Source organism: Zingiber officinale, chromosome 3A, assembly GCF_018446385.1.
Source record: "Zingiber officinale cultivar Zhangliang chromosome 3A, Zo_v1.1, whole genome shotgun sequence".
NCBI classification, from domain to species: Eukaryota; Viridiplantae; Streptophyta; class Magnoliopsida; order Zingiberales; family Zingiberaceae; genus Zingiber; species Zingiber officinale.
The window spans coordinates 37287678-37310287 of NC_055990.1; the positions used below are offsets into that span (position 1 = coordinate 37287678).

General features: G+C 37.5%; 1 protein-coding gene across 1 annotated transcript; it reads right to left on the bottom strand.

Annotated features, from left to right (window-relative positions):
• Positions 1–734: 734 nt before the first annotated feature.
• On the bottom strand, positions 735–19784 carry LOC122051739 (hydroxycinnamoyltransferase-like). The gene is made up of 3 exons (XM_042612999.1): positions 19679–19784; positions 18746–19188; positions 735–1878 (listed from the first exon to the last, which is right to left on the bottom strand). The coding sequence occupies exons 2-3, from the start codon at positions 19154–19156 to the stop codon at positions 961–963; spliced, it is 1329 nt and encodes a 442-aa protein (XP_042468933.1). The 5' UTR covers positions 19157–19188; positions 19679–19784; the 3' UTR covers positions 735–960.
• Positions 19785–22610: the final 2826 nt, after the last annotated feature.

Sequence of the window (22610 nt, forward strand, 5' to 3'; positions counted from 1 at the left end):
ACTCGCATGTTACGAAAGAGGAAGATAGACAAATGATCAAAGTTATTTTTTTAAAATCAAAGTTATTCAAAAAATGGTTCGGATGCCTCGGTACTTGACTACTGAACAGAGAAAATTGGCGGGAGGATTATATTGGGTATTACATATCACTTACTTGTGCCTTTTGATATATACAAAATGATGATGTGCCTTTTAAATACATTATACCATGTATGCCTTTTGATAAATTGTCGTATATCAACCTCTCATGTATCACCTCAATCTTTCCACTCATTATGTACTTGAAGATGTGCTTTTGTTATTTCTGTCTGAAGAAAAGTCAACTTAATCTTCACTGATCAATTTCACCTTGAACTCGGCAGAAGCTGTATCAGCAAATCCCATGTTAGAGTCAAGAGAGAGACTCTCATCAAATGCCATCATCAGAAAGAAACTGAAGCTGCATAATCCAGGATCTTATATTCTAAGTGAGAAAAAAAAGAATGACCATCTCATAACTCCCCTCATTCTATTTGGTTGGTGGTGTAACTGCTCTGTAAAAAGATGGTTCAAATAGATGAGAACTTGATTACTCCTCACTTGTTTGCAATTGGTGCAACATGCCCACTAGGCCAGTTGGTGCAAGAACAATGGCCATTATAATCACATAAAGTTCATAGATGCAGATTTCTGTACATGAAAACATCATGTTACTTTCAAAAACCAGGAAAGGGCATTAGAATACAAAAACATTCAAGGTCCAAATAAGTTAAAATTATTTAGGCAACAAGTAGTGTTCTTAAACCCTGAAATAAATAGTATATAAATGATAAACAAGGTAACAATTTGCTTCAGTATTTCATGTGATGAATGACAACCTTCAAGTATGGCAGAACAAGACAGACACCTTCGGAACTTCCATCTGAGGAAAACAAAAAACAGTTCAAGTTTTGCTCCCACTACCACAACAATCTCGTAGGTTTAGATATCATAGATGAGCTTCTGGAACTTTAGCATGTGGTCGGCCGGCAAGGAGATGGCTAATGAGAGGCTACCATCCCCAGTGGGGCTTGGCAGGACAAATGATAGACCCTCATAAGGGATGCCACCTGGACCCATGAAAATTGGGCGACCCCAACCGAAGTCGGCATCATGGATTGGTAGACGCACCCAACTAGTGATCCCGATGTTTGGACAACTGAATGTGCGAGCACCCCTGACCAGAGCCCCCAAATCTGGCTGCATCTCTAGGTAGTCCAATGCTGATTGCAAGTAGCTGGCATCCATCCTCGACAAAGTCTCCAGAATAGTCTTGGCTGCTGGGGAAGGACCACCCTCCGAAGAGGCCACCTCCCCCGCTGGTGCAATGGGTGTTGCTGAGAAGATCACATTCCCAAAGTAGCCTTGTGGAAGTGGTGGTTGCATTCTCTGCCGACCATCAGTTGCAATGTACATCTTGGTCATCTGGTCTGGTTGGAGGTCACGCGCTATGCATGTACACCTCCATACATGAGCAGCAAGGAGGACATATGTGCTGTAGTTACCACCTGGGGGAGCTTTAGCTTTGAGGAGGTTAAGCTGTTCTCGGGTGAGCTTGAAGATGTTGACAGCGGTGGTGGAGCTTGAGCTTTTGGCTGAGTTAATGGTTGGGGGCATGGTGTTTGAAGGGAGAGAGTCCTTCATGGAAGGAGGAGGCAGGTATTCAATGTGAGTAAAAGAGGGGTTGGGTGGGTCACGAGCACGGAGGAGGGTTCGATCGATGAATGGTTGGATAGTGATGCCAATGCCACGGGCAACATCAGACCAAGAGTTGAGGAAGTAAAGGCCAGAGAAGCCATCAGCTGCATAATGTTGCAGACCAACACCCAAAGCTGCACCACCGCACTTGAAGTGTGTAACCTGCATAAACAATATATAGACACATAGGTCATGATTATCGATACAAATGGAATTACAAGTTGACAAATTAATCATTAAAAAGTAAATAAACACAAACACAAAGTACTATGACATAAATATAATGGACAATAGAATCCTGATTATGACAAACTAGTAACAAACACAAAATGTGGAACTGGTAGATGATAATAAGAGAATCACAGCTTACAAGATTAACCTATACAAAATATGCTTGTGGCAATGTCACAGCTTGAGATTACAACCAAGGCATGACAATTACTGATTCAAAACATGGCAATTTAGGAAAAGCATACTTTTTAACATCTCAAAGTTCAATTACATATAGTTTGTGTACTTTCAACCTCTACAAGTAGCGGATTGAACTCATTTTATTTGAAATGTCAGACTTTTTGGGTCCCAATTTGTGTTTCGGGCTTAAATTCAGGCTAAGGTCAATTTTTATGTTTTTCTAGCTCCATTAACCAAGTTTCATACATATACTTACAGCTTACATCTTCCACAATTAAATATTCTATTTCATTTCAGAAAAAATAAAAAATTGAGACACACCCAAAAACTTGGAAAAAATTTTGAGAAAAAAAAAATCAAATTAAACGAACACAAAACACTTCTTGGTAACTTTAATCCCTTTCAATTGTGTCAAGTGCTGCATAAAACATGTCTAGACTTTGTTTCACCGCCTAGGTGCAAGGATATGCTGTAACATGAGATAAGTTTGTTTTCAAAACTTTAAAATTGATACTTCGATCACTCTTCTTTTGTTAATTGTCTATCTTTAAACTTCTTTCCTTTACATGTTATATGTTGTTGATGTTTATGTAGCTTTCTGATGTTATAATCCTATGTCTGGACAAGCTGCTAATCTACCAAGTGATAACATAGATTAGTCCCTTAAACTAACTACTAAAAATGTGAATCCAAGGTGAAATAAATGGTGTAAAAAACATTCAATGTGAAATAGAAATGAATATAAATTATAAAAAGTGAAAACTTCAAAACTAGCCTTTTATTAGAATACTCAACCGAACACATCAAATTGTGGTAGCATGATGTCACCAATAGTTAGTCTCTATTTGCATGATGACACTATATCATTGTATACTACCGGTGATGGCTTTAGCTCATATAAGCATTATTACACTAGTCAAGTGATTCACTTCTAAATGGATTTATCGATGATAAATTTAATGATGATATATTTATTGGTGATGATTAACAGATGATAATTAAAAGTGTATTATTTTGAGATAAAACGGGTAATAAATAAAAAGAATAGTTGTTGACTTTAATTGATGATAAATAAGAGAAATGCAAATAATAATGGACTATCTATATTAAAATGAAAGATCATAAATGAGATCTTTAAAAAATATAATGAAATTTTTTATTGATCTTTTTTTCTCTTGATCTATTAATTAATACTAAATTTATGTAAAACTTTCCTATTTACCTATTCACGATTTGCACTCACTTTCTAGACTTCTTTGACCTCCAAATGCAAGTGTCATTCGGGCAGTTAAGGTACACTGTTTACTTTTGAGGTATGCATTTTAGTTAGATTTGATGTTGTATTTTGTTTTAAGGCTATCATAGATCATGTGTGGCAAGCGAAGTTTGTATCTAGACAGACCTACATCACTTAGCTATGCATAGCAACTATCAAAAGTAAAATTTCCTGTACATGCGAAAGCAAAGGAATAAAGAGCGTTGTTTCCCTTGTAATGCAACAAACGACCAATGCCCTTATTCATCAATTGAACAAGTAAATTAAATTTTTCTAGCACATAAAACCAGACAAATCCTTAAGGGAAAATTTACATGCACTCCTCATTGACAAATATAATTTTGCATGCACTCCTCATTGGAAAAATTCTTTGTTTCACTCCCTAGTCTAATATACTTACCTAATTGGCCCTAATATTTTAAGTATAAAAAATCTAAAAATGAGTATAAATCATCTTAAATTCAGTACATTAAACTAGAATCTAGTATATTTTCTATCAAATTGAGTACGATTCTTTTTCCACCTCAATTGGATGGAAAATATACTAGATTTTCTTTAAATGGTACTCAATTGGATGGGAAATATATTAGATTTTCTTTAAATGATACTCAATTGGATAAAAAATATACTAGATTTTTTTTCAAATAGTACTGAATTTAGGAGGAATTATATTAAATAGAAAAAAAAATCATACTCAATTAAATAGAAAATATACTCGATTCTAGTTTAAAATGCTGAATTTAATAGGAATTATACTCATTTTTAGACTATTTATATCTAAAAAATATGAAGGGCAATTTTAATAGAAAATATACTCGAATATACTAGATTTTATTTAAATAATACTCAATTGGATAGAAAATATACTAGATTTTCTTTAAATGATACTTAATTGGATAGAAAATATACTAGATTTTCTTTTACATGGTGCTGAATTTAAGAGGACTTATATTAAAACAGGAAAAAAATATACTCAATTTAATAGAAAATATACTCGATTCTAATGTAAAGTGCTAAATTTAAGAGGAATTATACTCATTTTTGGACCTTTTGTACCTAAAAATCTGAGGGGCAATTAGGTCACAATATTTGCATGAGGGAGTTGAAGCAAATAAAACTTTGCATGCAGGGAGTGGAAACAAAATTTTTTATGAGTGGGGATTACATGCAAAATTCAAGTTGTCATTGGGAATTTTTCTTTATTTTACCGAATCCTTAACTTAGTAAGTTTAAAAAAAAAACTGTCACTAAGAGAAAAGTTCTAGGCCCAGAGGACTAGGTTTCAGATAAATTAAATATATACAGAAATAATTCTGACACCTGAAAAGGGAAAACCTACTTCGCCTATCAAAAAATAAATCCTATTAATAATCAACTCTAAATAGAAACAAAATAGATCAGCTCATACTTGGTAAGCATGAACATCGATTTCCTAAATAGCATGTGTTTGGTACCATTAGTGCACAGTGAAGGCATAGGTATATTTTATGAGTTTCATCAACGATTACTCACGAAAACTTTATCAATGTTAAAATTGTGAAAAACTAAAGTACAGAACAGACGGGAAGAAAGATCAAATACCTTAGGTCAGAAAATGGTACTAAGTACACAGATTCAAAGTTCTAGGAATTTTGTGAGCAACATAGAATCAAGAGACACTTCGCAAGACACCACAACAAAACGGTGTAGCGGAAAAGATGAATAGGATATAATTGAGAAAGCTCGATGTCTTAAGTTGAATGCAGGGCTTGCGAAGAACTTCTGGGCAGAGGCAGTAAGTATGGCGTGCTTCTTGATCAATTGATCACTAAGGACAACACTAGATGACAAAGTAGCAAAGAAGGTATTTTCTGGGTTATCAGAAAGGGCTACAAGGCTTCAAGTTTTGAGATCCGAAGGCAAATAAGGTGATGATTAGCAGAGAAATGATATTTGATAAAAGAGTCATGTTACAACGTACTCAGGGAGTAGAGAAACAAATACCGGAAAACAACAATAGCGTGAATGTTTTAAAGGTGGAGCTAGAAATCCATGATTCTAATGGTGATAGCTCAAAGTACATAGAGCAATAGATTATAGATGGAGACAAGACCAGACGTACAATCAAGCCACCATTGAGGTATGGTTTTGAGGACTTGGTTTCTTATGCACTCATCACTAGCAGCGGAGATCATACTACTTTTTAGGAGGCAGTAAATAGCTCAGAAAAGGACAAGTGGATGGGTGCCATGGTGGAGGAGATAGAGGTCATTGCATAAGAAATCAAACATGAAATCTAGTGGAGTTTCTTGAAGGGAAGAGGGTTATAAGATGCAAGTGGGTGTACAAGAAGAAAGAAGCCTATTTAGAAAAGGAGGAGAAATTTAAGGCACAGCTAGTCGCGAAGGGTTACTCAGGATTGACTATTATGAGATATTTTCTTCGGTGGTTATACATACATCTATCAGGGTGGTGTTGTCCTTGGTAGCACATAATGATTTGCAGTTGGAGCAAATAGATGTGAAGACGGTATTTCTTGATGGTGATTTGGGGGAGCAGATTTACATGTTCCAACTACAAGGTTTTAGTCAGCCTGGGGAAGAGCACTTGGTCAGTAAATTGAAGAAGTCATTTTATGGGTTAAAGCAATATCCATGGCGGTGGTACATAATATGTGAGTATGACTGCTACATTTACATGAGGAGTCTTGATGACGATTCACTAATTTTCTTGTTACTATATGTGGATGACATGCTGACGTGAAGAGGATGAAGGAGGTCATTAAATTAAAGAACCTACTAAACAAGGAATTTAACATGAAGGATTTGGGTGTAGCCAAGAAGATTCTTAGTGCAGAGATACATAGAGACAGAGTCTCTAGAAGATTATGACTATCTCAGCAAAGCTATGTTGAGAAGGTGTTTAACATATTCAACATGGGTAATGTTAAGTTTGTAAGTACACCTCTAGCGCATCATTTCAAATTATCTCTTACAAAGTGACCAAGGATGGATAAAGGAGATCCAAGACATGTCAAAGGTTCCTATGTAGTGCAGTTGGTTGTCTAATATATGTCATGGTTTGCACAAGACCTGATTTGGTGCAAGCTGTAAGTATGGTGAACAAATTTCTTTCAAATCCTGGTCGACAACATTGGGATATGGTCAAGTGAATTTTTAGATACTTGAGGAATACTATAGATTATGGGATCGAGTTCAGTAGACAACAAGGTAATTCTTTAGTTTTGTTGGAAGTCCACAATACAACTTATAGTTGCATTGTCCACTACCGAGTTAGAGTACATGACAATAGCTAGTGCATGCAATGAAGCATTGTGGCTTAAAAGGTTGGTCAGAGAACTGGGTGTTCAACAAGGTGGAGTCAAGTCATATTGTGATAGCCATAGTATTATCTATATGGTGAAAATCAACTATATCATGCGAAGACCAAGCACATTAATGTGAGGTTTCGCAAGATTAGGGAGCTGATTTCTTCAAGGGAAATACTACTTGAGAAGGTCCACACTTCTGAAAACGTTGCAAATATGTTGGCAAAGCAGTTACCACATAGAAGTTCAAGAATTGCTTGAACTTGATCCATTTCTCTAGTTGCTAGGGGGAGGCCGCTCAAACTCAGCATTCCAGGTGGAGTTCACTTGTGGTTCTCCAAAGGGGTGGATACTCTCCAAGGTGGAAATTATAGGGATGATTCATATCTGGTGATCAAGTGGCATGACCATGCCACCGAAAATGACCTGGTCGTGTCCGAATCTGACAACATGGGCATGCCTAGGGGCATGGAATGGGTGTGCCCCATTCTAGAAAGGTAGCACGCCTGACACGAGCATACATTCGAGAACGACTAGTCATGCCCCATTTTGGAAAGTCGGCATGCCCAAGCATGAGTGTGCCCCATTCTGGAAAGTCGGCATGCCCATGTCCCATGCCGAAGACATTGAGTTAAGAGGTTTTTAGGTTTTACTTGGTATTTATTTTTATCTCAAATACCATGTAGATAGGGTTGTATAAATAGGATCATTGCAACCCTAATGCTCTGTTTACTCGGAGGTGTGGATTGTGGAAGGAAAGAAAGGAAAGAAATAAATCCCTATGAGGAGGGAAAAGAAAGGACAAAGGAAAGAAAAGATGAGAAAAGAATCTCTAGCGATGGAAGACAAAATGAAAGAAACATAAGGAAGGTCTGTTGGATTGTATACTAAAAGCCTAGCTTTTTGTATAAACATATATTTAGAAATAAGAATCACATTGGTCAAAAACCTACATTTATATGCTAAGTGTAGTTGTTCAATTAATTTATATTGTAAATAACATGGTATGTGGTGTCACACACAGAAGATCATGTTATCAATTCCTTATAAATTATAAATAATAGCTCACGACTAAAATGGAAAGGAACAAACCATTGAAATAGTCGTAGTGTAATTAGGTATTAGTTTATCTTGATTAATAAATTACAGTAGTACACTCTGAGTGTATTGAGCAGGACCATTTAAGGCAAGTTCTTTTTATACTAACTTAATAAAAGAACAAGACCTTAGTTATTATGGAAGTGTACGCTCTTAATCCTAATATAATAACAAGCACATATATTTAGTATTTATTTCTTTGACTTATCAAAGGGTGAGATTTAGCTCGATAAATCAATAAGCTCAATAAGTTAGAAAATGATATTACTTATAGTGTGTGTTGTTGATTATAGAAGGAATCTGTGTCCTAGTTATCTAGGTTGAGAATGTCCCCAAGAGGAGCTCATAAGGATTGTCATGTTAAACCCTGCAGGTAGACTTAGTCCGACATGGCAATGAAGTTGAGTGGTATTACTCTTGGAGCTAGATATTAATTAAGTGAGTTGTCAGTAACTTACTTAATTAGTGGACATTCGTTATCTTAAACACAGGGAGACTGACATACTCATGATAAAAAGGAGCCCATAATGTAATTTGGGATTGGTGCGGTAGTACAATAATAACTCTCTAGTGGAATGAGTTATTATTGATGAACTTGAGTTGTGTGTTCGGGGTGAACACGGGATACTCAAGCTCATCGGAAGGCCAAAATCAATTTCTCCTCTAGGTTCCTGTCGTAGCCTCATTAAAGCCTCAAGTCCATCCAATGAAAGCCCTTCTTGGTGTCCAAGAAGGGGCCGACCCATGGCTTGGTGACCAAGCCATAGGGGCTGGCCATAACCTTCTCAAAGGGGCTGACCCTTTGCTTGGTGTCCAAGCAAAGAGGGGCCAACCATAATAAATTCAAATATGAGGGGTGTTTTGAATTTTTAAAATCTTCTCTTTGTAGAAAACTACAAGTTTTAAAAGAGAGATTTTAAAATATAAAACTTTCCTTATTTGAATTAAGCCACATGGTTTAAAAGAAATTAAGTTTCAAAGTTTTAAAACTTTCCCTTTTTAACCATCCTCATGGTTTTAAGAAAAAAGAAAGAGAAGTTTTAAATTTGAAAATTTTCTATATTAAAAAAGGAAATTTATAGAAGAGATGTTTTAAATTTTAAAACTTGGTTTTAATTTTTAAAACTTTCCTTTTTTAACATCCGCAAAAGGAAAGAGAGCTTGTAAAATTTTATAAGAGGATTTTTTCTTTTATAAAATTTTATAAAAATTATTTCTCTTGATGATGATGTGGTCGGCCACCCTTGCTTGGTGTCCAAGCAAGGGGCCGACCATTAAAAGCATCTAATCATCTATGATTCAAATCAATAAATTAATGATTTGGTGATTGATTCAATCAAGAGGAAAGAAAAGGAAAAATAAAAGGGAAAAAGGAAAATAAAGAGGAAGATTTTAATTTTTGTAAAAAGTCTTTCCTTATTTGCCTTGGACAAATAATATAAAAGAAGGGGAAGGGAGGCCTCGTGAGATATCAATTGTTATTCCCTTAGTGGAACTCCTCATTGTGGCCGACCCTCGATCCCTCTCCTTTCCCCTTGCTCTCTTTTGGTTCTTGGTGGTGGTGGCGGCCGAATACTAGAAGGAGAAGAAGGCTTTTGGGTGATGTTCATCTTGGGGGATCGTTGTCCACACGACGTCCAAGAGGAGGCGAGGAATACGACAGAAGATCTCGAGGTTATTAGCATACAAAGAGAAGGTATAACTAGTAATTTTCTTCTGCATCATGCTATTTATTTTTCTTTGTAAGAATTCCAAACACAAGAGGCATTAGATTCTAGTTTTTCGAATTTGTTATTCGAGTTTGTATTTTTTTTTATTTTTCGAATTTGTGATTCGATTGTTCTTTTTGGTTGAACCTAGAGTTATATAAGGAAATTAAATATTAGCTTTCCTTAAAAGGCTTTGTCTAGGTGGTGGTGGATGCTCCCATACCCAAGAAGGCCATGTGCCTCGTCATGCAGTCCTAGAAGCCAATTTTAGAAATTAATATTTAATGAAATTTATAACGTAGGTGGATTTGGATCAATAGTGTTAAGTTCCGCTTGTGATCCAAGTCTAAACCATTAAGAACAGATAAGTTAAATTTGGAATCAATAATGTTAAGTTCCGTTTGCGATTCCTAATTTAACTTCTAAAGAACACAATAGGTTATTAGGAAAGGTTCGATACTTGTACAAAATTTTTGTACAGTGGAGCCGGTACAATCTTCCTAGGACTAACCAACAATTGGTATTAGAGCTAGGGTTTACCTCTGTGTATTTGGTTTTCAAATAAATTATGCACATGTCATACATAATTTAGGCAGGATAATAGTAGGATGTGCTAACTCTTTGGTTGCAAGCTCCAACTATTATGGCTTATAAATGTTGTGTGTGATTGGACCCTTGGACATATCAAGGGCATTATTTTTGTGTGTGCATGATTGTATGTAACTAATACAGCAGGAGCTCTATTAGCCCAAGGATTTTAGAATTTTATTTTCAATCTAGATTACATGTACATTCCTTCGTGGAATATAGGATCGATATATGTAAAATTCTATTTTTATCATGGATCGTATCCTTACGACGCGTGGTGATATTGGAGGACCAGAGACGTAGCGGAATAAGAAGCAAGATAGATGCGACGACTCGACCCGATGGCGGTGGCTAAAGATGACAGTAACTAGGAATGGAGCACGCGGAGGACAGTGATAGAAAAGGCTATAATAGTTGGAAAATTAATTTCCATATTTATTGCTTTTATTTACTGTGATGTGTGTGTGCATGTGATGTATGCTAGCATAGGTTAAAATTCCTCACTTTAAATAACTAAGTGGGAGAGGGATTTTTAAATAAATTCCACGGTCTCCATTACTGGTTTGTAAGAGATGCAACAAGCTTACGTGTTGGCTCTGAATGCCTCCCTCCATAACGGATGGGTTTGTTGCGGATCACTAGATTAAACTTCCTTCATGGATGGTTATAGGAAATTATTTAGGAGCGTATGATCTTCTCCAACTGAAGGGGCACAATTCTATTCAATGGACTAAGTATCAAGAAATGATATACACTTAGACGCATTCAATAGTATCCTCCCCAATGGAGTCACTGCTATTGTTTTGCGTGACCAAAGGAATACCAACTATTAATTTGTCATAAAGCTAGGTAAAACCCCCTCTTACAAATGTTTGAATTTGTATACGTCCACACTAATGTGGCATACAAAATTCACGGTGTTTGAGGTAATTTTATTTGTCATAAAGTTATGTTGATAAAATAAAATGGGTAATACCTCCTCTTACAAACAATTGAATTTGTATACGTCCACACTAACGTGGCATACAAAATTCATGGTGTTTGAGGTAATTTAAGGTTGACAAGATATTTAATGGGTAATACCCTCCTCATACGAATGCTTGAATTTGTATACGTCCACACTAACGTGGCATACATAATTTCCGGTGTTTGAGGTGTTAGTGAATTTAAATAATATTGTTTGAAAAATCAATGTTATTTTAAATTTAAAGTTTTGACCAAATATTTGATCAAAGTAAGGCCAACTATTAATTTTATTTTTCAAAAAGTTAGGTTGACAAGATAATAAAATTAATGGATAAAATCTCCTCTTTGATTTTGTATACGTCCACACTATCGTGGCATACTAAATTCACGGGGATTTTAAGGTATTAGGTCTTGACCAAATAATTTTGTGATTCTTAGGATTTCATGTGTTTGTCAATCCCCTAATTGTTATACTATAGAATAGACTTAGTAGTCCTAATTATAATGATTGGAAATAAGACTTGGACATTAAGATAGACTGTCCTCTTAGAACTGAGAACAATATAGGTGTATTTTATTCATTAGTTGATACATGATTAGTGGTGTTATCTACCGGTACCTGGTGTGTAGATACGGGAGTCACTGATAATGTCTGCAATTCATTACAGGGGTTCCAGGAAACCCGACAACTATATGAAGGGAAAATACCGTCTACATGGGCACTGCTGTAAAAGTAGCAGCTGTTGCACTAGGTGAAGTTTATCCTTTGATAGGAATAAAATATGAATTTTCAGAAATTGTCTTTACGTACTAAGTTTAGAAAGAACTTAATTTCAGTTTCTAAACTATTAAAGAATAGATATTGTGTCTATTTTGATAACAAAGTTGTTATTGAGAAAATAGGAAAGATATCTGTTCTGGTATGTTGATTGACAATTTATAAATCCAATAACTCCCACGATGCAATAAATAGAAATTAATAACACATCTTATAACTTTAAGAGAAAGCAACCTTTGGAAATGAACCAATCACATCTTTGGCAGTCTAAGGCTAGGTTACCTTGAGTAGGATTCAAAGGATAATAACCAATGAACTCTTGGGTTAATTGGTAGTGGAAATCTTTCCAACCTGTGGGTCTTACTTGGAAGGAAAAATAATCAAGAAGATTTTAAATCTAAGGGGTATAGAGCCGAAGATGTGTTGGAATTGGTTCATTCTGATTTGTGTGGTCCTATGACTATCCAGACAAGAGGTAGTTTCGAATATTTCGTCTATTTTCTAGACAACTATTTGAGATACAGATACATTTACTTGATGCGCTGCAAGTCTAAGTGCTTTGATTAGTTCAAAGAGTACGAGGCTGATGCGGAGAAACGTCAAAGTAAAAGTATTAAGACACTACGGTGAGATCGTAGTGACGAGCACTTCTTAGGATAGTTTAGGAGTCGCTTATCAGAAGTCGGGATTCAATCCCAACTGACTGCACCTGGTACACCCCAATAGAATGGCGTAGTAGAACGTAGGAATTGGACTCTTATAGAAATAGTTAGATCAATGATGAGTTATTCAGTATTACCAAAATTCATTTTGAGGATATACATTGGAAACGGAAGTGAACATAATACCTTCTAAGTCAGAACTCTCTACTCCCATAGAATTACAGAATGGGCGTAAGCCTAGTCTGAAGCATATTCAGCTTTGGGGTAGTCTAGCACATGAGAGACACTAATAAGTTGGATAGGAGTTCACTTGTTTGTGGGTTATTTTAAAGAAACGAAAGGAAGTTTATAGTCCTTAGAATCAGAAGGTCATTGTTAGCACCAATGCCTGATTTTAGAAGAGGATTATACTATGAACCACAAGCCCATGAGTAAATATTATTCTTAAAGAAATTAAAGGACACGTCTAATCTAGTACCAACTGTACAAGATGAAATATCACAAGAAACTGTAACATGTATCACAAATGATACACAATTGCAGAAAGCGTCTCGTCATAGTGGAAGGGTTGTTAGGTAACCTAAAAGATTCATGTTTTGGAAGAGTCTTTGGACTTGATCCCTGGTGGACATGAACCTAATCCCTGGACATATGACGAAGCGCTCCAAGATAAAGATGCAGCGTCTTTGCAAAGAGCAATGAATATATAATTAGAATATATGTATTCTAATAGAGTCTGAGAGCTTATAAAATCACCAAATGGTGTAAAAGTCATTGGGTAAAAATAAGTCTACAATAGGAAAAGAGGGATAGACAAGAAGGTAGAAACTTTCAAAGCAAGACTTGTTGAAAAAGGAAACTTTTTTCACTGGTATGCTTAAGTCTATCCAGATTCTTTTATCTATTGTTACTCATATGGACTATGAGATTTGACAAGTGGATGTCAAGACAACTTTCCTTAATGGAAGTCTTGAAGAAAATATCTATATCAAGCAACCAGAAGGATTCATTGCAAAGGGCAAAGAGCATCTTGTGTGCAAGCTCAAACAGTCTATGGACTGAAGCAAAGCTTCAAGGTCTTGGAACATCCGGTTTAATAAAGTAATCCAGACCTATAGATTTATTTAATAACCAGATGAGTCTTGTGTATACAAGAAGTGTGATGGAAACGTGGTGGTATTTTTTGTACTATACGTAGACAACATTTTTGGTAGTTGGAAACAATATCAAAGTGTTGTCGCAAGTAAGGGTATGGTTGTCCAAACAAATTCGATATAAAGGACTTGGGAGAATGCACATATTCTTGGGATCGAAGTAATAAGGGATCACAAGAAAGAATATTGTGCTTATCCCGAGCTTCATAAATCGATACAATCCTAGTTCATTATAGCATACAAGACTTCAAGAAAGGTATTCTACCTTTTAGGCATGGAGTATCTTTATCTAAAGAGATGTCTCTGAAGACATCAAAGGAGATATAGGACGTAAAGGCAGTTCCTTATGCTTCGGCTGTCGGAAGCCTAATGTATGCTATGTTGAGAACGAGACTAGATATCTGTTTTGCCCAGGGCATAGTTAGCAGATATCGAAGTAACTCAGGACCGGGACACTAGACTGTCGTAAAGCGTATATTAAAAAGTACCTTAGTGGGACTAGAGATTATATGCTAGTTTACCAAGCAGACGATTTGCTCCCAATGGGTTACATTAATTCGGATTTCCAATCAGATAGGGACAATAGTAAGTCGACCTCGGGGTTTTGTGTTTACTTTAGGAAGTGAAGCCATAATTATGGAGGAGTGTTAAGCGTAGGTATTTTTCCGGACTCCACCATAGATGCTGAGTATGTGACAGCCTGTAAGGCAGCCATAGAAGTTGAATGCTTAGAAACTTCATGATGGACTTAGAAATGATTTCTGGTTTGCCCAAAATTATTATAATTTATTATAATAATAGTGGTACAGTAGCAAACTCGAAGAAACCATAAGTCCATAAGGCAAATAAACACAATAGAGCGCAAGTACCATCCAATACAAGATATCGTATAACGAGGAAAAATTGTTGTCGCCTAGATTGCATAAGATGATGACCTGGATCTTTTCACTAAGGCCCTTATGGCAAGAGCTTTTGATGGACATGTTGAAGGTTTGAGAATCAGATGTATGGCAGGATATATGGCAGCATAGTCTTTTAGTATAAGTGGGAGATTATTGGAATGTATACTAAAAGCCTAGTTTTTTGTATAAACATATATTTAGAAATAAGAATCACATTGGTCAAAAACCTACATTTATATGCTAAGTGTAGTTATTCAATTAATTTAGATTGTAGATAACATGGTGTGTGGTGTCACACACAGAAGATCATGTTATCAATTCCTTATAAATTATAAACACTAGCTCACGACTAAGATAGAAAGGAACAAACAATTGAAATAGTCGTAGTGTAATTAGGTATTAGTTTATCTTGACAAATAAATTACACTAGTACACACCGAGTGTATTGAGCAGGGCCATTTAAGGCAAGTTCTTTTTATACTGACTTAATAAAAGAATAAGACCTTAGTTATTATGGAAGTGTGTGCTCTTAATCCTAATATAATAACAAGCACATATATTTAGTATTTATTTCTTTGACTTATCAAAGGGTGAGATTTAGCTCAATAAATCAATAAGTCTGATAAGTTGGGAAATGATATTACTTATAGTGTGTCTTGTTGTTTATAGAAGGAATCCGTGTCCTAGTTATCTAGGTTGAGAATGTCCCCAAGAGGAGCTCATAAGGATTGTCATGTTAAACCCTGCGGTGGACTTAGTCCGACATGACAATGAAGTTGAGTGGTACTACTCTTGGAGCTAGATATTAATTAAGTGAGTTGTCAGTAACTTACTTAATTAGTGGACATTCATTATCTTAAACACAGGGAGACTAACACACTCATGATAAGAAAGAGCCCATAATGTAATTTGGGATTGGTGCGATAGTACAATAATAACTCTCTAATGGAATGAGTTATTATTGATGAACTTGAGTTGTGTGTTCGGGACGAACACGGGATACTTAGGCTCGTCGGAAGGCCAAAATCAATTTCTCCTCTAGGTCCTTGTCGTAGCCTCATTAAAGCCTCAAGTCTATCCAATGAAAGCCCTTCTTGGTGTCCAAGAAGGGGTCGGCCCATGGCTTGGTGACCAAGCCATAGGGGTCAGCCATAACCTTCTCAAAGGGGCTAGCCCTTTGCTTGGTGTCCAAGTAAAGAGGGGTCGGCCATAATAAATTCAAATAGGAGGGGTGTTTTGAATTTTTAAAATCTTCTCTTTGTAGAAAACTACAAGTTTTAAAAGAGAGATTTTAAAATATAAAACTTTCTTTATTTGAATTAGGCCACATGGTTTAAAAGAAAGTTTAAAAGTTTTAAAACTTTCCTTTTTTAACCATCCTCATGGTTTTAAGAAAAAAGGAAAAGAAGTTTAAATTTAAAAATTTTCTATATTAAAAAAGGAAATTTATAGAAGAGATGTTTTAAATTTTAAAATTTGGTTTTAATTTTTAAAACTTTCCTTTTTTAACATCCACAAAAAGAAAGAGAGCTTGTAAAATTTTATAAGAGAATTTCTTCTTTTATAAAATTTTATTAAAAATTATTTCTCTTGATGATGATGTGGCCGGCCACCCTTGCTTGGTGTCCAAGCAAGGGGCCGGCCATTAAAAGCATCTAATCATCTATGATTCAAATCAATAAATCAATGATTTGGTGATTGATTCAATCAAGAGGAAAGAAAAGGAAAAATAAAAGGGGAAAAGGAAAAACAAGAGGAAGATTTTAATTTTTGTAAAAAGTCTTTCCTTATTTGCCTTGGGCAAATAATATAAAAGAAGGGGAGGGGAGGCCTCGTGAGATATCAATTTGTATTCCCTTAGTGGAACTCCTCATTGTGGCCAGCCCTCTCTCCCTCTCCTTTCCCCTTGCTCTCTTTTGGTTCTTGGTGGTGGTGGTGGTCGAATACTAAAAGGAGAAGAAGACTTTTGGGTGGTGTTCATCTTGGGGGATCGTCGCCCACACGACGTCCAAGAGGTGACGAGGAATACGGCAGAAGATCTCGAGGTTATTAGCATAGAAAGAGAAGGTATAACTAGTAATTTTCTTCCGCATCATGCTAGTTATTTTTCTTTGTAAGAATTTCAAACACAAGAGACATTAGATTCTAGTTTTTCAAATTTATTATTCGAGTTTGTGTTTTTTTTTGTTTTTCAAATTTGTGATTCGATTGTTCTTTTTGGTTAAACCTAGAGTTATATAAGGAAATTAAATATTAGCTTTCCTTAAAAGGTTTTGTCTAGGCGGTGGTGGATGCTCCCATACCCAAAAAGGTCATCTGCCTCGCCATGTAGTCCTGGAAGCCAATTTTGGAAATTAATATTTAATGAAATTTATAACGTAGGTGGATTTGGATCAATAATGTTAAGTTCCACTTGCGATCCAAGTCTAAACCATTAAGAACAGATAAGTTAAAATTGGAATCAATAATGTTAAGTTCCGTTTGTGATTCCTAATTTAACTTCTAAAGAACCCAATAGGTTATTAGGAAAGGTTCGACACTTGTACAAAATTTTTGTATAGTGGAACCGGTACGATCTTCCTAGGACTAACCAACAAGGTCATGGTGTGGAATAGCGCCGACCTTTGCATTTTCTACCGCTGCAGCTTCCTCGGTTACCAGGACACTCTTTGCCAGTTCTACCGTGATTGTGATGCCTACGGCAGCGTCGACTTCATTTTCGGCAATGCTGCCACCATCTTCCAGAACTGCAACCTCTACACGTGCCTCCCTCTCCACGATCAATCTAATGTCGTCACAACACGAGGCTGCACCATGCCAAACAGTCCACAGGGATCACCATCCACAACTGCACGGTGCGCGGCACCCCCGTGGAAAGCCTACTTGTGCACGGTGATCATGCATTCCTTCATAAACGATGCGGTGGATCCTATGGAGTGGCTAGAGTGGAGTGGTGCCTTTGCGCTCTGCACGCTCTACTATGACGAGTTCCAGAAACTATGGTGCCGGTGCTAGCAATATCGGGCGGGTCAAGTGGCCCAACTTCAGCCTCATAAACTCCATGGATGCCTACAACTTCACTCTCTTTAACTTCACTTCCACCAACACATGGATGTCTTCTACATCAATTCCTTACAACAATGACTTCTCATAGAACATTCGATTCCTACAATTGATTAAGAAATTGGATTGCTAATTATGAGAAATTAAGAATCTTGGCATCGTCATTGACCACCTAATACAGTAAATCCTTAAATTGCTCTCCGCCTTTGGTTTTTTCTAAACAAATTCTCTAATTGATAAAACGTACCAATTTGCCCTCCCAGAGAAAAGGAATCAGACAGAGCCAAATAAAGAGCAAATAAAACTTGAGTCAATCGACGAAGGCTACAACCATGTCTGCATTCCAGGAGTTTGGATTTGTGTTGGAGTGGCGGACAGCCAAGAAGGCTCAAAAGAGGATGAAATGCCTCATGATCGCCGGCGGCATCGCCTCCGTGGTGCTTATCATGCTATGGTCATAGAGGCCAACGCGTGAAGTGATGTCATAGTTGGTTAATTAAGTTCTATTCATATCCTTTAGAATAAATGTTTTTCAATTTCAACTGTGTCAATCAAAATTCAACTCTAAGTTTAATCAAGATATATTTGTGCATACATGGAGAGAACAATTTCAATACTAAATATCTTATGAACAATATTTAATATGAATGTTAGAAATTTATGAAATGAATCTTAGTAGAATGTCGCAAAGAACAGATGCGCTCATTCATGCACAATATTTATTTTGGTATAAGAAGGTATAATCTTAGCCGAGATACTTATTATATTTTAGAATTACTATAGGTTTGTATTTAGAGGTAAAGAAGCTTTCTTCAAGTGTAGAATGAGGCACACGGATTGCAACACAATGTTACAATATTGCACTGAAATCATCCTATGTGAGACTAAAATGCAACATGAATAATGGTTAACATACGACTAAATTTTAAGAAATAACTTTGAAGGATAGATTTAAGTTTTTTTTTCTAAAAAAAAAATAAAGCTACAAAGTATCAACAGGAAATTTAGGAGGATATTAGCAACGGAGACTATAACAAAATTTGGATCATAAGGTGTCACAAAAAAATAACAACTTGAAGGTAAATTAAAAGAATTCAGCAGAATGCGGTAAGTACCTGGACGACCAACAGCGGGAAGGCGGAGATGTCTTCGGTGTAGTCTACCTTTGGGATGAGCTGCTTCAGCTCCATGGTGGGTGCGAAGTCGCCGAAGTCATCCACCGTCGCCTCGGCATCCGCCTCCACAAACAGAACCCCCTCGCCGTTGCAATCGATCTCAATCCGTCCGTCCTCATCACGGGCCAACCGCCCAGCCATGGGGTAGAAGGGCACCAGCGCTCGGGCCAACGCGTCGCGCATCATCTCCGCGTCAAAGAAGTTCGCCGATCCAACCGGACGGTAGAAGTACACGACCGGCGTGTGCAACCGCGGCACCACCAGATCCAGGTTGGAGTTCCACAGCCTTCGCTGCGGCGTCGGCTCCGCCGGCCTCACCATCGTCGATCGCCGCACGTTGATCACCACCATGGCTACAATCAAGATTTCTCTTCACGCGCCTTCTACGAATACCCAAAAGGGAGATCGGATCGTCATGTCAGTCAGAACCGTTCAGTGATCACCACCAAGAACATACACATCAACACGCAAACTAATCTCCCTTTACTTTATCCACAAGAAGCACAATTCCTCGATTCCGACGCAAGATCCGGAGACGAACGCCGACGAAAAACCAATTTTTTATCTTTGATAAAAAATAAAATTAAGCTAAATTTTGCAAAAAAAAGAACGAATAGAAAGGGCGGGAAACATATATAAACCTACAGGACCATCGTCCAATCAGCAAAAGAGAATGGTAGAACAAAATCTCACTTCCGCAGCCTAGAATTTAAGCTGAAAAACCATTCGTTCCTTGGGAAAAAAAAAGCAAATCTTATGCTAAAAACAGACGATACGACCCGAAAAAGCAAACAGTAGATCCATTCTCCCTAAAACAAGAAGAAGAAGAACAAAAAAATTTCCAAACCAACACGATTAAAGGGCAAAAATCACCTGTGCCCTGCAGAAGGTGAGAGGAAGAAGATAAAGCTAAAGCGGATCAATTCAAACAGCTCAACGAAGCGGGGTGGGGTTCAGAACGGATCAAGGGACCCTTAAATACCAAAAAATACAGAAAATTTTTGGTTCGGCACAAACTCATTAACGAATATATTATTTATAATATTATATTCGGCATGCTTTAAAATTAGTCAAAACATTCTAAAGCCTTAGTTTATTTATAATAAACTTTACCAACTTTGTAATTTTAAATATGCTTCTATTACATAAACGTGTTTTCTGTTTAGAAACCATTTATATTTGATATGAGAAAATCATTTAATATGTGGTGATTATTTTCACTTCTAAAATAAAATCAATTTAAAATTTATTGTTTTAAAAGCCTGCAGAATATTAAATTAGAATTATGGAAAAGATTAATATTTCTATTCCACTAAGTGCTATAACATTTCAGAAGTTTTTTAAAAAGGAACTTATTTTGCAGTTTGCCAAAATATATATATTTTTTTGTAAATGATTGAACGACACCAATAACTAAATTTTTTTTTTTTTTGTTTTTTTGAAAAGGTGCTAAAATCCAAATTGTACAAATACATGTCTACAAAGGCTAGCTATGTACTTCGATTTTGTAAAACATTCTCCCAATAAGGGATATAATTCTCTCAAAACGGCATTGAAAAAATAAATTATAAACAATTCTAGAATTATACATTGGATTTATTTTATTTGGTTGACTTCTTTATCTACTCTTCTTAGATTCCTAATAATTTTGTCCCAATTATTCTCGGTGATGCAATGAGGTTACCAACCCGTCTCATGATCAATATGAAGGAGAAAAATCATGAATAACTACTAGCCTTTAGAATAGTTACTGGTACATGAGAGAGGCATTTACCTCGGTTATGTCGGTCCCTTAATCTTATCATGTGGTAAAAGGCGATTCGCTCACTCTTAGTGCCCCCACCAACTCATCCCTAGGCCAACATTGAGGAGGTAAATCACGAGTGTCTATTAGCCATTAGTACAAGTGGCAAGGCATTTGGGGGGGGGGATGCTCGGACAAGTCGAGTTTCGACCCTAAGACCTCATGTAGCAATACTCCTTACCTTAACCACCATACCATCATGATTTAGTGTATGATGGATATGGTCGTTGATCCTGTACGAGAGTCGAGACGATGGATGCTGGAAGATGTGATGCTCCTGTTGATGTGTGGACTCCAAGTAAGGTGAACCTGCAACCACAGCAGTGTCAGTGCCAAGCCAGGGAGGAGCTCCTCGATGATGGCCCCCCGACGCTCAAATCAGTCACCGGCGATGTGGAAGTAAGGAAGCAAAGAGGCGGAGCAACAGAAGCATAGTAACAATAGTACAGTAATCTTGCCTACCTCCGTTGAAGCTTGGGACTCCTTATATAGGGCTCTAGGGGTGCGCGTGCACGTTTCTCAAGGCGTACATGCTTCTCAAAGTTCCCTGAAAAGACACATCAAAAAAGTGTTCATGACACCATTCCTTAACGACCCGAGCATATCTTTGACGGGACAGTGGAAGCTTCCGTCGTACAATCCTCTGCCTGACCATACAATCAACCATGCCATCTGTCGGTGGCACGAGCTCCCAAAAGGATAACACCTGATCCTCCTTTTGTCCGTTACTAGGTCGAGCAGGAGAGCCGCTCAGCCTACCATCAGTCATCCGGGCGATCTTGCCCTTGGGCCGAGAGGAGTGGTTGCTCGGCCAACCTTCCACTGTTCGAGCTCCACTGTTGCGCTGAGTAGAGGAGCCGTGTCTGAATGTGGTCTGCTCGGTCGTGCTTCCATTTTGCCGGTTCCAGGGTTCACTATTCGCTAGAGCGGGTTGGCTACTCGGCGTGTACTGTGCCGATACATAGTTCTCTGAGCGTCGGAAGCCTGGTACGCCACCGAGCTGTGATAGCACCATATTGATATCAGCTTGGATCTTCTTCATCCGGTCAGACGGTGGTACAAGGGCATTGACCACCTTGACTTTGACCTCCATTGTGGTGAGGACCCTCTACCGGGTGGGGGCCCCTCCTTATCACTGCATCACATGCCTCCCCCTCAAGTCTAGTCGAAGGAGGCTGTAAGTCTGATTGACTGGACAAGTAGTCTGGAGATCTGTTGGCCAATCAGCCATGATGCTGGTGGGAATCTGATTGGTCTCCCGACGAGTGTTGGTCGGCCATGGGACTGATCCTTGGGGCCGCTCGACGCTTTGAATGTTTGTACTTCGAGATTTCTCCTTTTGCGTCGTCGAGTGAGCGTGATCAACGCTGATGTCACCCGAATCTCCTCGGGATTTGTGTAAATCGCCTCCATTAAGGTCGAGCATGCGCCCATGCCTGGTAATGTCACCCATTAAATGCTAACCAGTGAGGGAATGCCACGTGTCACCGCCGCAGTCGCTGCATGCCCGAAGTGACAGGCTCTGATGTAACCTCTAGCAGTTTGAATTCTACGGTTGGATCTGCGTCTCGGGCTTTACGCCCTATATCCGACGTCCTTGCTTGGCCGAGCCAAAGGTTTATAACCTCGCAGAACCCCCTTCACCCCCACCTTTGCGTTCTACTCACGTGTTGCCCGCGATTCCTATGCGATTAGTGCTCCGACTTTTAGTATTAGCCCTAGTACCAATTATGAGATGATTGTAAAGAGCTCAAATTGTATCATATTTCGTTATTAATAAAAGGCAAAGTTGGTTATTATATTTATTTCAGTTCAGTGCCGATTGAATAAGTATAATAATGTCCTTGGGTAGTAGGTTCTTACCTACAACATATCTTTTAGTTGAATTGATAGTGAGATATATAGATATATATAGAACACCACTCTAAATTATTCCTAGTCAAGTATTAATATACAAGGATAATATTAATGTATTGAGACTAGCATGTAGGTCAACAGATG

What these genes read in the sequence shown, in the direction of transcription:
- LOC122051739 (XM_042612999.1), bottom strand. Translation starts at nt 19,156, where the DNA reads ATGGTGGTGATCAACGTGCGGCGATCGACGATGGTGAGGCCGGCGGAG. An exon ending in TCCCGCTGTTGGTCGTCCAG is followed by an intron (nt 1,879 to 18,745) that starts GTACTTACCGCA and finishes TTGTTTATGCAG; the next exon opens with GTTACACACTTCAAGTGCGG.